Raw genomic sequence first — 16669 nt, forward strand, 5'->3', positions numbered from 1 at the left:
AATCCAATACAGCGTCTTTGGGATTCGGGGAATGGGATCTGCAGCACCTGCGTGATGACGAGGAATGTTTCCAGCACCTTTTTGAATTTATACCATGATGAATTAGGTCAGCTCTGAAGGCAAAAGAGGGTCCAACAGGTACTAAGCAAGGTGCACCTAATCAAGTGGCCCATGTTAATATATTCTTATTGTAATCATATTTAAATGTCATAGTAGAAAAAGGAAAGGGTGTAACTAATTAGCTGCTTGAGTTTAAATTTACCCATACTGTATTTACCAGTGGCTACATAATGTGCTTCCTGGCATCTAGAGAAATGGAGAAAGTTCAGTTATAGTGTTTCAGATATTTCTAAATCACAGGGAGAAAAGTCGCATAAATTAATATGTTTTGATTATTTAAGGTTGTTACCTTACAGTATAAAGCACTCCTTTAGAGTCCTGTGGAGTCTCCTTTCTTACAAAAGAACTCAAAATTTACACAATTTCCAAAAAAAAAAAAGAAACTTCTGTTAACATCTGGACCTGTTTATTGCATCACATTACACTGTTGTTAGGTTCATCCTATCAGTTGGTTAGAGAACACTAAAGTCATGATTACTCAGGAATAATATGTACAGAACAAACATCAGAACTAAGCCACAAGCAACACCAGTGTGCATGGGAAAGACATGTTTTTTCTTTTTTAATTTACAAGATAATTGCTGGAAACATTAGAAATAATTTTTACAATTTTGAAAATGGTTCCAAAATGTAAAAAATAAGCAGAATTTGAGGAGAACTGAATTTGAGTTGTAATTTTGTGAATCTGATTTTTACTGAAACATTCAGTGAACCACCACAGGGGGCAAAGCTTACAAACAAAAAACATCTGAATTCTTCAAACAACAACAACAAAAACATCTGAAAGGGAGAGACATGAATGTTTAACAGATCTGAAAGGAAAAACCAACAACATATGCAATAAAATAAATAAACAATAAATTAAATTGGTGGGATTTTCACGAGGCGTTGCAGAGAAACAGGCACCTTTGTTGTCTCTGATATCAGTCTTGAGAGCTAAACTTTCTTTTCCTTTTTGTAAAGTTAAAAAAAAGCCACAATGTTGCAAAATCTGGCATGTATACTGACACCAAAACATAAATGCAAATTAAGGAACATCAGGGAATGGCTGCTTTGTCAGTCTGAAAAGATTCAGTAATATGAGATCACAGAGAAAACAGCAAATAACTAAAACTTAATCAGTTTTAGTTATTTGCAGATCTTTTGGCATCAGCATTTATAACGGCCAATAATTGAAAATTAAGTAGAAACAGGTGAAACACCCTTCAAATATTTTATGTGGTGACAGAGCATAGTTTGGCCACCAGAGGGCACTCCACAGCTTTCCTTTTGGCAATGTGTTTGGAACGCAGCACGGAAAGAGTAAATAAACAACTTCACATAACAAATCTTCAGGAAATCTGTTTATGAAAAAAATACTGGACAATATATCAAAATATCAGATTTTTAAAACCACATATCAGTCAGGTTCTAATCAGGCAGACAATGACCCTAAAAACTTTGAGAAATATGGAAGATCAAACCTGGCTTTAATTAATTAATGTTTTCTTTTAAAGAAACTAGGGAGAAAAAAGTATAAAATACATATAATGGAAATAACTGTATTAATAAAGTTTTCAGTGAGTTTATTCCATATTTTAACCTATGAGACACTTTTAAAATAAAATGTAAAAACATTCCTCATCATGTCTCTTGTATTTGATATTTCTTGAAGTGTACCTCAGTTCTTTCGTGCATTTTATTTTTAATATTTTTGCTTTTATTTCCTAAAGTTCAGATTTGATCTCTTATGGATATTGTCTACATGTAGTTTAACTTGCGTAGAAATTTTTACTTTAAATTATTTAAAGAGGACGGATTGTTTTGAAGTCAAATTGCTTTTGGGTCATGCAAATCAAACCCTGGAAAATGTAACATTTTTAAAAAATACCTAAAAAAAAAAATAAAAAAAAAAAAAAGAAAGAAAATTCCCCAGCTGTAAGTTAACTTTTAAAAAAGCAGACAGAGCTTTTACAAAGCACTAGTTTTAGGTTTAAACTACATTAGGCAGCAGCTACAAATTACAGTAAAAGAACTGGTAATGCAAAGCTTAAAAAAATATCCAGGGAAACCAGCCAATAACAGCTAACTGAACCCAATACCGTAAGACTTGGAAGGTTGATTCCAGGAAGCTAAAAGCAGAATGGAAACACACTTCATATTCAGTAAGTGGCAACTTAGACCACTGACCAAGTGTCATTATCAATTTGTAAGACTTTGAGAAAACATGGTAGAAAACTCCACAGACGATGTTCAAGATCAGATCCTCCTTTTCCCTTTTGCTGCTTTCTTCACCATTTTGTCCTCCAGCACACTTCAATTGTTTTCCCAACAAATGTACTTTTAAACTTGGGGTAGGAATGTTCTGTGCAGTTTGTCTGAAAAAAAGTCCATCAAGAAAGAGAAAAAACAAAACGATCTCTTGTGTTTTGTTAGTAGTTTCCCTTTAGCTGACTTAAACAGGGAAATCCAAAGTTCAGAAAAAATTCCTTTGATTTGATGTGCTTCGTTTCACATTTCCTCATTTTTTTTCCCTCCTCCGGTGATGTGGTGCCTTTTTTACTCCCAAAATGAGGCAAAAAGGAGTGTAATTGTTCACCCACGATTCAGCACAGGAAGCATGGTCAGAGTCAATGAGCCTCTTTTCCCTCACTAATAATCAGTCTGTCAAAATGACAGCAAAATCACAGTATGTGCCTGAATAGTCTTTTATCTTAGAAGGAAAAATGTTTGGATTTTTTGTTTTTGTTTCTTGATTTTTCCCCCAGAAGAAAGGAATTTTTTTTTTCTTTTCACAAAAGTCTCTCCCAGCCCTGGAAATCATAGGTCTGTTACTTTGTTTTCAACAGCAGCCGCTATCTGTTGGAGCCGGTAACCAAGCTGCATCTTCTGAGCTGTGCAATCCTCTTCCAGGGCTGTGATAATCTGAGAGAAGATAAAAAGAGATGAATTAAAATTCTCTTTTCACATGGAATACTGAATAAGAGTCCTGATGATATCCTTTTATACTGTAAGAGAACAGCTGATGGAATAATAGAAAGTCAAAGTTGGAGTAATTAGCTAACTCCCATAGAGGCGTGTCACATTGCTTTGGTTGCTGTAGACCCCAACTTGTCTGCAACCACTCACTAAGTGCAATGCGAACCTAAAATGGAGAACATTCACCTTCAAAAAGGCACAACTTTTAAGTTGATCTCTTTTTCTGGTGTCGCACTTTTCACAGTTTCACTACCACTCTGGGAGTACTTGGCACGTTCGTAAACAAGTTGACGTCTTCCATGCAAAGTACGGCCGACCGCAGAAACCTTCTAGCAATCAAAACAATCTCAAGGAGGGTTTTCACCAACCGGTCGCGGAATACATATTTTTTTTCCCCTCACAACCAGTGGTTGGCAAATGGTTGTAGACTTGTCTCTAGGTCTGTCTGACTGGAGGCTTGACCTTACAATGTGGCACATCCAAAATGGCAGATAAGTTAACATCACGTCGTTCCTCAAAAGAAGTCTATGGTGAACCAGCCTTCTGCTCTGACCTCAGTTTTTCTAGTGAGTTTGTGGGCTCATTGAATAAAACATTAAGTTTGTTTTTGTACATTATGATAATTGTTATAAAAGTGTCAGGAAAGGAAGATTAGTCAGGGTATACAGAACATATTCATGCTACATGTTGCTCATCTTGAGGGTTCACAACTGGGCTTAACAAAGAAGTGGGTGAGGACATGCAGCTTTGGCATCTAAAGTTGAAGAACTTTTTTAACTAACTCAAATGTTAGCTATGTTGCCTAGCTAGCTAGCTAATATACATAAAACTAGAAGGGCACTCAGTAGAGCGCATACCTCACCCACCCCAAATTGCCTGTGCTGATATTATGCTGCAATAGATACCACCCAATGCTGTCATGCGCCATCATAAATTATTAGATCACAAAGATTAGAAATGTATTTTATTGGCTTTTAAAAACTGTGAAATGTGATTTTAGATTTTTAGTTTAGAAAATGAGATCCACACCAACAGATAATGGCATATATAGTCAGGATATATTTTATGTTTATTACCCTAATGGCAACTCCACCATGTGAGGGCCTATAGAGGGAAGACAGAAATTAAGCTCAAGCTGAGAAACCAAAAGCAGCCCACACACAAAGAAGCTCAAAACCCAGCCACTGCTAACAGCTTCATGCTGGAACTTTAGAACTGATTTGACCTCCTTGAATAGGAGATATGGCAGTAGAAGGCCTTTGGAAGGCCATCAAGGGCGTCACCAGTACATGCACGGAAGACACCACTGGCCGATGTCAGGGACAGCAGAAAAAAAACTGATCCAAGACTGAACGTGGAAGTTGACTGATAAGTGCAAAGTTACAAAGATCAAGCGTGAACAGGTGAAAAATGCCAGCGAGGTGGAAGAGGAGAGCCTCCAAAGATTCTGCATTAACATGGATGCAATAACTGTCAAGGAAGTCAAAATCATGATCAAGAGTCTCAAGAACAACAAAGCTGCCGGCTTGGACAAAATCCCACCCAAGTTCCTGAAGCATGGAGGCCAAGCTATGGCTGAAGAACTGACAGTCTTGTTTAACAAGTACTGGCAAAGCAGAGCCATCACAGAAGCTTGGCAAAGTGGGATACTTGTGAAGATCCCGAAGAAGGGTAACATTTCAGAATGCAGAAACTGGCACAGTATCACCCTACTTTCAGTGCCAAGGAAGGCATTCTGTTTGGTCCTACTTCGAAGACTCAGGAGCACCCCTGGATCAGCCTGAGAGAAGAACAAGCAAGCTTCCATGGTGGGAGATCATGCACTGAGCAAATCATCGCCCTCTGCAACATCATTGAGCAGTGCATGGAATTTTGACCATATCCATTAACTTTATCAACTTCAAGAAGGCCTTTGACAGCACTCACCATGAGTCACTGTGGTGGATCTTACAGTCGTATGGCAATACCAGTGGCCTTCACCAACATCTTCAAAGACTTGTACCTCAAATCAAGCTGCTGTGTCAAAATGAATAATGGCAACACAGACTTCTTTGAGATAGTCATTGGCATCAGACAGGGCTGCATCCTTTCCCTACTCTTGCCTACTTTCTCATCACACTGGACAACGTCATGAGACAAGCAGGTGCACGCATCAGGACCGGCTTCCCGTGGACTGACCACAATCGTCTGGGCAACTTAGACTTCACTGATGACATTGCCCTGCTGGAAAAAGATGGGGTGTCCAGGAAGCCACGGACGCGCTGAACAAAAAAAAAAAAAAAAAAATCTAAAGTTGGCTTAAAAAAAACAGCGCCAATAAGAAACCAAATGGAGAAGCTGAAGCAGATGTGAGGTGCAAAGGGACAACAGTCTTCCAGAAGATGAACAACATCTGGTCATCAGCTTCCCTCAAGATCAAATTGCATTGATTCAGCTCTATTGTAATCTCAACGGCCATTTAAGCCAGCAAGACATGGAAGGCATCTGCGAGTATCAACAAGAAACTCAATATCTGCCAACAGCAGTGCCTGAGAAGAATCCTGAAAATCCAATATTATGACCATATCACCAATGAAGAGGTCCTTCGCAGAAGTGGCATGTGCAAGTTTCATACCATTGTTGCACAGAGAAGACTCCGATTGGCCAATCATACCCTTCGAATGGAAGTCCATCGGATCCCAGTGACAGCGATGACATGGGCACCCCTGGTAAAAAGTGTCCTCAATGACAACCAAGGCACATTTGTGGGACAAGATTGAGCAACTTGCCCAAGACTGGAATCACTGGAGAACCCTCATTGCCCAATATGCTATCTAGCATGGGAGGCTCTGAAGTCTAAGTCTACCCTAATCTACCAATCTATCAGCTGTCTTTACAGCTAAAAAGGTTAAAGCTCCCAACTAATACTGATAAACTTTTGCCTACTGTGTGTCTAATAAAGGAACCCTCATTAAAATAATGATAAAGGTTTTTTTGTCTGACAGACATGTTTTACAAATTAAAAATTGCCTATCATGGTGCCATAGCATCAGCATTTACTGAGACGCACTGATTTGCGCATGTATACAGTAGTGAAATAAATCTCTCCCCTGACAGCATACTGTACAATGCAACCATCACTTTTGTGCATTTTTGTGATACTTACCTGATCATAGTATTTGTTGATGTACTTGTAAAGTTCATGTAAAGCCACAAGGCAGTTGACCTCAGCAGCGTAATTCTGTTCAGGGAGAGTAAAAATAGAGAAGTGAAGAAACGTCAGTGGTGAGAAGCTGTTAAAAACTGCATTGGTTGCTATTCATATTTTATTTCAAACTCCACATGCAGCTTGTTATTCTCCCACCCAGATGGAAACTTCCAGGTCCTGAAATGATTTATGTGTTCAGCCTTTGTCTAAAAAAAAGTTACTTTTACTAAATGGGAAAACAAGAATAGGTAACATACACGAGAGAGTTCTGCTAGGGCTGAGTTCATCTCCTGGTCACTGGCAGAGATGGTTTGACGGATGTCTGCGTAGTACCTGGAGAAAGAGGGAGTCACACATTTGGATTTAGGAATAAAAAAGACCTTTCTATTGTTTACAGAAATCCAAAGAAATCTGAATCTGAATGCAAGAGATGTCACTTATGTTTACCTCTAAAAGTGCCTCGCCCTCGCTGCTGATTACTGTCATTTCATTTTTGTTTAACTTAACTTTAAATGATAAAATATGATGAGTTATGAGTCTATGATGCTTCAGTGTGGAAAACATGTAGAGAAAGCACAGCATACTGTGGCGATCCTCTTTAAATGCAGATCAGCCAAATAAGGCTTTGAAAACAAGCACATTTGTTACCCAAAATCTTGTCTAGCAACATTTTAATATTTCACCAGGGTGACATGCTGAGCTTAATGTGCAGAAGGTAATAGTAAGTGTAGCAGTCTGCTCTCAGACCATCCATGCATGGAGCCTCGCAGGCTTAGTCTACACACTGTCTGGCGCTGACAGATTGTCCTAGGCCCCAACTCTCTCCTTCCTCCCCTCCCTTCCAGAGTGTTTTTTATGCCTGGGGTCAGTGGAGCGAACGGCTGCCATATTCTTACCTCTCCACCATCTGTTTGTAGCGCGGGATGTCTCTGGCATACAGCAACTTGTTGATAGGAGAGTCCTGAGTGAGGAAGACAAATGTCACATAAGAGTAACAAGACATGTAAAACAAGAAGTAATAACGTGTACAATTAATTATGTCAGTGTCAGTATGCACTGGGTCCCAAACAAGGATTCAGGGCTCATTATAGTCACATTCCCACTATGACTTGTAATATCTAATCTTTGCTACATACTATGTTTTTTTTGTGATGAACAAGTATACAGTAAATACATTCACTTTCCCTTCCCTTCCCTTTATCCTGCCATGTACAGAAAGTTGTTGCTAGATTTCTGTAAATTAAAAAATAGGGCCATAATATTAGATTTGGCCATTTGCTTACTGAGGAATGTATCCAATTCCACCTCTAGAATTAGGAGTACATTTGGAAATTTTAATTTGGGTGCGATAACAATCAAGTGTGAACCCTCCAACCTTCACAACATAATACAAAGTGTGTGAATGTATACTGTAGGATGAGCACACAGGATGTCTATGGTCTCAGAAAAAGAGCTGCGCGTGCTCATCAGATTGGAAGATTTTACAGAAACATCTCTAAAGAATTTGAATTCTCCACAATCAGATAGACTGTGTTAAGAAAATAAAGACGACTGCTATCCTCTAGAGAAAAGGGCGACTCCTGGGGTAACTTCTAAGTAGCAAGTGGCCTCTCAAACATCCACCATGAGGACAACAATGAAGGACAAAGGTGTGCGTGGCAATGCTGCAAGAAGGATCACACCACATACACTTGCTTAATTCTCTTTATCTACGTTTGGGACCTTCCTAAAAATCTGTTGATGTTCTAGGTTCTAGGTATTAAGGAAATACAGATCATTATGCAGCGTTCACAAATACAACTAAATACAGTAATTACAGTGCAAGAATACAAATTCCCTCTACAGTTCAAGTATAGTGTCTCACCCGTCCCAGTTTATGGTCAGCTATGGTGCAAGAATCCATAAAGGTCTGAGCAATGACGGACAGCACAGCATCCACATGGTCTGACGTCTGCACGTCAAAGATGAACTGTGGGTTTTTCAGGATATTGATCCAGAACCGCAGCGGCAAACTGTTCAGTGAGGCAAGAAAAAAATTGTACACATTTAAGCGGGGATTATAATGTAAAATTAAGAAAGCAAAGTAATTAGCAATACTTTTATGCAAAAGGACATTTGAAGAAAAAAAAAATAGTCTGGAGGTTCTTTACTGGTGTTTTCATCCCTTTAGTTTAATGCTGATAAAAAGACTTCAGGAACCACTGCCTTAAATTATAGTGTTAATGTATCAGTGTTTATTTGTACCACCAAAACAAATTGTTCAATGATTAAATAAAAAAGAGTGCAATAGAGAAACAGATGTGCACTGTATGCATCAATGCTGATATTGGTGTGCGTTACTGGCAAACCCTTTGCCTTTAAGAAGATGGCCTTGTGCGTGCCAAGTAATTTTAATTGGACAAAGCTGCAGTCACTGAAGTGCACGCCAACAGGGGAAATTAAGTTACTGAAATCAACCATAAGGTGTTAAGAAAGGCCCACGGTTCAATATAAGACAGCTGGCTGTGTGTCCAGTTCTTTCCTTTGACTTTAATAAACACCTGTAGACTCACACAGCATGCAGAAAAAACAGATTAGGCAACATGAGCATTTACACGAGATGCTGCATCAGCAGTAACTTCACTGACACTGGATTGGGCTGGTTCGGACAAGAAACAATGCTAACATTCTAGATTTATGTTGTGGAATTGTATTGTAATAAAGCTGCCCTAATTCATGAGTCCCGTCCTCCATCTGAGTTGTCAAAATTCAGTAAGACGAGGGCTGCCACAATTCCAAGATCCCATGCAGTCTAATTTTAAAATCTAATTTCTGACAGAAGATTTTTTAACTGTATCAGAATATCAATTCTTTCAGTGTTGCTCTTTGGTCTGAATTGCCACGCTATTTGCAGAGACAAAGACTTAAACTTAAACCTGCCCCAGCACTAGATTATGTGTATCAGATTATACACTATACTGCTGAAAGTATTCGCTCATCTGCTTTCACACACATATTAACTTTAGTGACATCCCATTCTTAATCTATAGGGTTTAATATGATGTCGGACCGCACTTTGCAGCTATAACAGCTTCAACTCTTCTGGGAAGGCTTTCCAAAGATTTAGGAGTGTTTATGGGAATTTTTGACCATTCTTCCAGAAGCACATTTGTGAGGTCCGACACTGATGTTGGACGAGAAGCCTGGCTCACAGTCTCCGCTCTAATTCATCCCAAAGGTGTTCTATCAGGTTGAGGTCAGGACTCTGTGCAGGCCAGTCAAGTTCTTCCACACCAAACTTGCTCATCTATGTCTTTATGGACTTTGCTTTGTGCACTGGTGTGCAGTCATGTTGGAACAGGAAGGGTCCATCCCAAACTGTTGGGAGCATTAACTTGTCCAAAATGTTTTGGTATGCTGAAGCATTAAGAGTTCATTTCACTGGAACTAAGCGCTGAACACAACTCCTGAAAAACAACCCCACACCATAATCCCCCCTCCACCAAACTTTACACTTGACACAATGCAGTCAGACAAGTACTGTTCTCATGGCAACCACCAAACCCAGACTCATCCATTGGATTGCCAGATGGAGAAGTGTGGTTCGTCACTCCAGAGAACACGTCTCACTGCTCTAGAGTCCAGAGGCAGCGTGCTTTACACCACTGCATCCAGTGCTTTGCATTACGCTTGGTGATGTAAGGCTTGGATGCAGCTGCTTAGCCAACTGAAACCCACTCCATGAAGCTCTCTGTGCACTGTTCTTGATTTTTACATGACCTACCAGTTTGTGGCTGAGTTGTTGTTGTTCCAAATCACTTCCATTTTGTTATAATCCCACTAACAGCTGACTGTGGAATATTTAGTCATGAGGAAATTTCCCAACTGGACTTGTTCACAGGTGGCCTATCACAGGCCTATCACTGAGCTCCTGAGAGTGACCCATTCTTTCAAAGAAAGAGTCTGCATGCCTAGGTGCTTGGTTTATACACCTGTGGCCATGGAAGTGACTGGAACACCTGAATTCAATAATTTGGATGACTGAGTAAATACTTTTGGCAATTTAGTGCAATTCACAAGCTGCACCTGTGCTTTGGGGAGTGAGAGAGAGAAATATGAAAAATGCCATTAGTCTAACGCAAATGTAGACAGTAACATGCATAGGTCATTTTAAAGACACAATATTACAACATAGCCATTTCTTATTTTTTCAATGCAGGGTGTATCTACCACTTAGACCCGAGTTGCCCGCAGAGCATCCATTAGAGTGTGAATGTTAGCTAATGCTGTAGTAAGAAAGCGCTATAAGTACCAGACCATTTATTCTGCCCAGACACAGAAAATAGCATCAACTAAAATTTATTTGCAACAATTATCAAAAAACATATATGTCCTAACTGTTTTAACCATTTATTCCTTTACAAAACTGTGTAAAATATGAGGAATATGGTAGCAACACGGGAAATGATGTGTCACCACCAATAAGACAAACATAAGAATCTTCTTTTGTGCCTTCTGTTATTTGTCAGTATTTGCAATATGTAACATCCACTGTCTGTGTCAAGTTAATTCGTCATCACCTGTTTCTGGCGAGCTCTTTGCAGCACACAGAAAACACATAATATGCAGCCAAATGCAGGTCAGTAAGTGACAATGGATTTCCCCATATGGACCCATGTAGCAGTGATGTATACAAAGGTAACAAAATATATCATGTTACATGTTGTCATCTGTATCAACCAAGTGATTCAAAGTACAAGAGCAACAAGGAGTTCAATAAGTCTCTGACAGAGTTCATGAGCTTCCAGTTTTTATGTAGAAAGAAACACGAGTAAATCTCATTCTAGTAGATCTGCAAGTCAAGCCCTAGTAACACCATGCAACTGTTGCCCATATGTTCTGTGTGGGGTGCTTCTTCAGTCTCTGGATGGATGAAATTCCCCTGAAGCATATCTATGCGTGTCTCATATGGTGGCCCCCACAAAAACTGGCCCATGACCCCATTCTGGTTTTCAACTCTGCCTCTTAACATTCAACCTTACGTAAGCTTCTGGCACCCAGTTACCTGTTGGTTTTCCAGATGTGGATGGTCTCCGGGTCCGTGATGTTGTGCTGCTGAGCCTGCTCGTCCAACAAGTCGAAAAAGTACTTGACTGCCAGAGGTACGGGACGGCTGGTGCTGAGGATGGCGGTGAATAAATCATCTACAAACTTCTGCAGAGTGCCCTGAGACAGAGCAGAGAGTGACAGAGATAAATAAACCATGAAAAAAAGAGGGGACGCTTCCTTTAAAGGGGCACTCCAGAGACGAAGTGAAGTTAATGTGCATGTGTCATTTAACGGTTATATAACACTTTCTTTTTTATTCCATCACCCAAATTTAGAAAATTGGGTTTTCTCAATTTGGGTTTAAAGAAATTTATAACAGAAAGTCTGACCTAAAAGTGGCTGACGTTTGAACGACATGCTTTTAAAGGAGAAGGCTAGTTTATTTCAAAATGGTGTATTTCACATTAATGTGGCTCTTATGGAGCCCAGTAACTTTGCATTATCTACTGCAGAGATTCCAGTAAATAAGATTTCATCTTAATGGTCCATGGGTTAACGCACCATTCTGTTTGGTCTTCCAGCTCATCAGCTCATATGAAAAACTGGCATACAGGTGATTAGGTCAGCCAGCAAATATCCTGCATGGAGATCTCTGACACTTCAGTTGGTGAATGTCTGTGTTTCCTTTCAGTCAGGCTCAATCAAACCTGATTCATGTAAAAATCCTGTTTTCTGGAAGCAATAAACAAAGGAGGCTGAGCATGCATGTTACAGCAGCCGTTTACTGAGAAATGTGGCAGGTTGAGGGGAAAAAAGCTAATTATCCGCTAATGCCAGGCAATTAATTTTCCCAAGGGGCCATATAAGAGACTGGGAGTGTTGTGGAGGGCTACATCAATAAGCTGAACTCAATTCTGCACAGTATTCATATTATCTCTTTATAAGCTTAGTGTAAGGCCTCACAGTAGTCCCAGGTTTTTATGTGGCCCCTTGGGAAAATGAATTCCCCATTCTTGCTCTATACTTTACAGTAATCACCAGGGCAGAAAAAATGAGGTTTAACTGCCAAAAACTACAGTTCCTCAAATGGCCACTTGAAGTTGACTCAGACGGTGAATCAATCCTCCCATTTTATAATGTCCAAATTAAGAGAAGAAATAAATGTAATTACAGCCTTCATGTCAACTGCAAAGAGGAGGAATTTTCTGCATGGCTGTGATGCAAACATGGAGTCCATGGATGCACAGTGCTAACAAACTTGCTAGCATCAGATACTAAATCGCTTTGTCCAAATATGATAGCCTAAAAAAAAAAAAAAAAAAAACAAGTCCCCACTTCAGGATTGTGAGGGGGCTGTCAGAGTGAGAGGTGAGGAGCACCCTGAACCTGTCATCACAGTGATGAGGAACAAAGAAATCCCTTCTGTTCTCTCTTGTTTTCTGATGCATCAGCTCCTCACACGCACATTCAAGATGTGCAGAGGTGCAAAGCTGGATGGTGTGTGTGTGTGTGTGTGTGTGTGTGTGTGTGTCACAAGGGATGGTTATATACAAGAGGTGCCAATGTGAAACTATGGAAATGCATTAAATTGAATATTAATGTAACAGCAATGACAAAAACAAGCTAAATATTTGGTTGTCTTTCAGCAGAATCCGACATGTTTTTTAAACCCACTGCATGTTTGATCTCAGTAACTTCATTCAAGAGAAATCCTTACTAAATAATGTGTTGGGTCAACATACATTATAAAGATGAATATTACATGAGCTCTAAATAATTTAGACTCACACTGGCTCCTAACTGACAAAGGTTTCTTTGTGAAAACATGAGCTCAAAATAGCACCACCACAATCACGAAGGCCACCGTGTTCACACACTTATGTCTCAGTGAGGAAACTATGGAACAGAATCAAAAACGTAAAGAAATAAAGGTTTTTCAAGATGGAAATCTGTGAGGGGAAAAAAAAAAAGAGTGAACTGTGTTTATCAAGCTAATTAAATTACTTTTGTGGTGTTAACGGGCTTGGACTTATGGATTCTCCTGTGTAATTTACTCCAGTATCCAAGTCTGTAATGTCTCTGCATATCACACCTTCTGATGCTGACTCACTTCATATTTGTATATCTACTGCGGAGAATCCACAACAAAACAACTACATACTGTATGATGTTCCAGGCTGTTTACTTTGCTGCCTGGAGGCAACAAACACTCAGTAGCACTTTGTTTTTGATCATTTCATGAAAAACATCCATATGTTTGTTAAATTTAAATCTACAAAGCCTATTAAGATATTAGTGAGTGACCACCTCCTTGCTGGATCTTGTTCAGATCATGTGTTTTACCTTCATGGAGAGCAGGCGTGTGAGGTAAATCTCGGGGATCGCTTTGGCTCTCTCCCCACCCTTCTCCCTCACACTGCCTCTCCTGTGCTTTGGCAGCTCGGACTCCTCGCTGGCTTTTACCAGGTGCCACAGCCTCACACCTCCTTCCTCCCCATCATCCAGCATAGGGGTCTCTGGTAGGAGGTAACAAACAGTTGGATGAGTGCGGCTGCAAGCTGGGAAAACTTCAAGGTGAGAAATGCGGCATTGCATTAGAGCTGCTCATAAAGTGCTTTATAAAATTAAGATTTCAAAGCTGTGTTTTCTTTTAATAACATACTGTATGTGAGGCTTGTTTTACAGCTTTTTTCTCACAGATTCTCAGCTTCACACTCAGCCCTGTCCTTTGTTAAATAGGACACATATAAACAGTCCAACAGTGACCTCCTCTGGTTATTTACAATCAGTGCAGCTGTTCAGAGAGACATGATTAAATGAAGGTTTATCCACAGACAGCAACACGTTAATATAACAGAAAATGTCCTTTCCTATTTGCCTCTGGATCGCGGGGGTATGGCTGCAGTTCTTACCCTCATTGAGTACATCCATGACAGAGGTACATACACACATTACTGCAAACAGCAGAATTGTGTGTATGTGTGTATATGTATATGCATTTTTATTTCCTTTCTCCCCAGAAAATGCTAAAACCAGGAAAATGAAAAATGACAATTTCCCACAAGTTCATTTGTCCTTACTGATTTCTACTCTGTAAAATCTTAATTGGATTTGCCATGGAGTTGCATGGATTATAATATTTAAGGTTATGGATTTTGCAATGAAATGAAATAAAAAATGCCAGGCTGGGAAATTGCATACATATGGGCTTGGGTCATTGTTTATTGCATTGTTTATGATTTTATTGTGTTTTTATTTTTGTTTTATGTTCTTGTGTTTTACATTATTTTATTTTTTTGTTTTATTTGTTTTATGCCCTGTGAAGCCCTTTAGTCAACGGCTGTTGTTTTAATGTGCTATACAAATAAATTGATTGATTGATTGACAAAACTGTTTGTTGGGGGGGGGGGGTGGTTTGGTTTAAAATTGACCTTTCACAAACTTTTTCGTATGTGAGAAGTTTTCCTTCAGGGTTTTTCCTATTTTTGGACACACAAACACATTTACTGCTTAACCGCATCACCCTTTCATCACATTCACATACTGTAACACACGTCGCACACAGTTTTACACCTTTTTTTTTTTTTTTTAAGGTTAGCTTTAGTTATTTAGTGTTTTTCCAGTCTTTGAAGTGGCAAAGCTATGACATCACAACAGCCTGACTGCTCAGCTGCACTCATCTGGAGCAATATTAATTATGATGCCGAGCAACACCAACACAACACAATCAGATCATAATGAACTCACTCTCTCCAGGCATGTAATCGTGGCTGTCGTGGAGGTGATGTTTGTTGTTTCTGGGGACGAGGGCCACCGTCGCTCCGTCGGGGACCTGATTGCACACAGTTGTATCACAATGTTCACACAGTGGTTAAAACTGCTCCAAGATTTTTATGAGCTGAGCTGTGTGTGTATTAGTGTTTGCGTGACCAGCACTCACCTTGTAGTGCTGCAGTGTATTGAGGCGCTTCCATGAACCTTGTACTACTGATGTCAGGTCTTCATCTGACAGGATTAGGTGACCTGCAACACCCGCACGCCACTCTGAAGGGAAAAACGTTCGGCTAATCTTGAGCTTCTGCGTACTATTGCAGAATTAAAACTGAAGACCGTGAGGATTGATAAAAAGCAGACCCTCAAAAGACCAGACATCTATGGATGTGGTTGTCTGAGCTGAATATTCTAATCTTCTGTCTAGATTTGGTTGAAAAGTGAAAGGCTTCTTTTTGTGCTATTACAAAAATATTCAACATCAGTTCAACCGTTCACCAATTCATGGTCACCTCACCAAACAATTTTCGATAGTGGCCTCAAATAAGCCTAGAACAATAGTTCTGATCAAACAGGCTCACAACATCTACTCCAGATGCACGGGCTAGTATTATGGGATGCGCAATACTGTGCAAAAGTTTTAGGCTGATGGTCTGGACAGCAGCATGGTGAAGCATGGTGGAGGTTACTGTGGCTGCATTTCTGCAAATGGAATTGGAGATTTGTTCAGGATTAATGATGCTGAGAAATACATTCAGATACTTATCCATCATGCATATGATTAGGCCCAAATCTATTCTGCAGCAGGACAACAACCCCAAACATACAGGCAGTGTCACTAAGAGCTATCTTCAGCATAAAGAAGAACAAGAAGTCCTGGAAATGATGCTATGCCCCCAAAGAACTGTCGAGTCTGTTACATGAAGAGACAGAAGGATTTGAGGAAGCCTACATCCACAGAAGATCTGCGGTTAGTTCTCCAAGATGTTTGAAACAACCTATCAGCCGAGTTCCTTCAAAAACTGTTTGCAAGTGTGCCTACAGAAGAAGAACTGATGCTGGTTTGAAGGCAAAGGGTGGTCACACCAAATATTGATTGGATATAGATTTCTCTACTGTTCGTTCACTGCATTCTGTTAATTGATGAAAATAAACTTTCAAAACTTCAATTTTTAAAAGCATTCTTAAGTCTACAGACTTTTATTTTCCTACACCTGCATAAAACCTTTGCACAGTACTGTATTTCTTTAGTTTTTCAATATTAAAAAAAAATGTTCATGTCACATATTTACAGCCAAGGTGTGGGTTTGAATCTGCTGGTTTCTACCAAATTTAGAAGAGACGTCTTTTCTGTGACTTGAGAAGATGGCTTTTCACCTTTCACTTTTTAACCAGATCTCAGTTCATTTAGATGACTGGTGAAGTTGTCTTTGTTATCTTTTCAAAAGTTTAACAACATAAAGTATTTTAGTAACCTCATAAACAATCTTTGAGCGCACACAGCAGCTGTGTTGAAGCTTGTTTGCAGAGACACAAATCTGACAACAAAGTTTAATTTTATTTCTTCAATGTAAGTCAGACCGACTTGATGAGTTTTCTTTTATA

General features: G+C 39.5%; 1 protein-coding gene across 1 annotated transcript in view; it reads right to left on the reverse strand.

The window, feature by feature from the left end:
* Window positions 1–524: 524 nt before the first annotated feature.
* The window catches only part of plxnb1a (plexin b1a), an 85089-nt gene continuing 68944 nt past the window's right edge, over window positions 525–16669 (reverse strand). Inside the window, exons 30-38 of the mRNA XM_030733853.1 lie at window positions 15234–15337; window positions 15041–15125; window positions 13637–13809; window positions 11310–11470; window positions 8130–8277; window positions 7162–7226; window positions 6523–6598; window positions 6224–6298; window positions 525–3024 (exon numbers count right to left, since the gene is read on the reverse strand). Of these exons, the coding sequence (XP_030589713.1) occupies window positions 2920–3024; window positions 6224–6298; window positions 6523–6598; window positions 7162–7226; window positions 8130–8277; window positions 11310–11470; window positions 13637–13809; window positions 15041–15125; window positions 15234–15337 (992 nt within the window). The 3' untranslated portion in view covers window positions 525–2919. The remainder of the gene's footprint in view (window positions 3025–6223; window positions 6299–6522; window positions 6599–7161; window positions 7227–8129; window positions 8278–11309; window positions 11471–13636; window positions 13810–15040; window positions 15126–15233; window positions 15338–16669) is intronic.

This window comes from Archocentrus centrarchus, chromosome 7 (genome assembly GCF_007364275.1).
Source record: "Archocentrus centrarchus isolate MPI-CPG fArcCen1 chromosome 7, fArcCen1, whole genome shotgun sequence".
Classification (NCBI taxonomy): domain Eukaryota; kingdom Metazoa; phylum Chordata; class Actinopteri; order Cichliformes; family Cichlidae; genus Archocentrus; species Archocentrus centrarchus.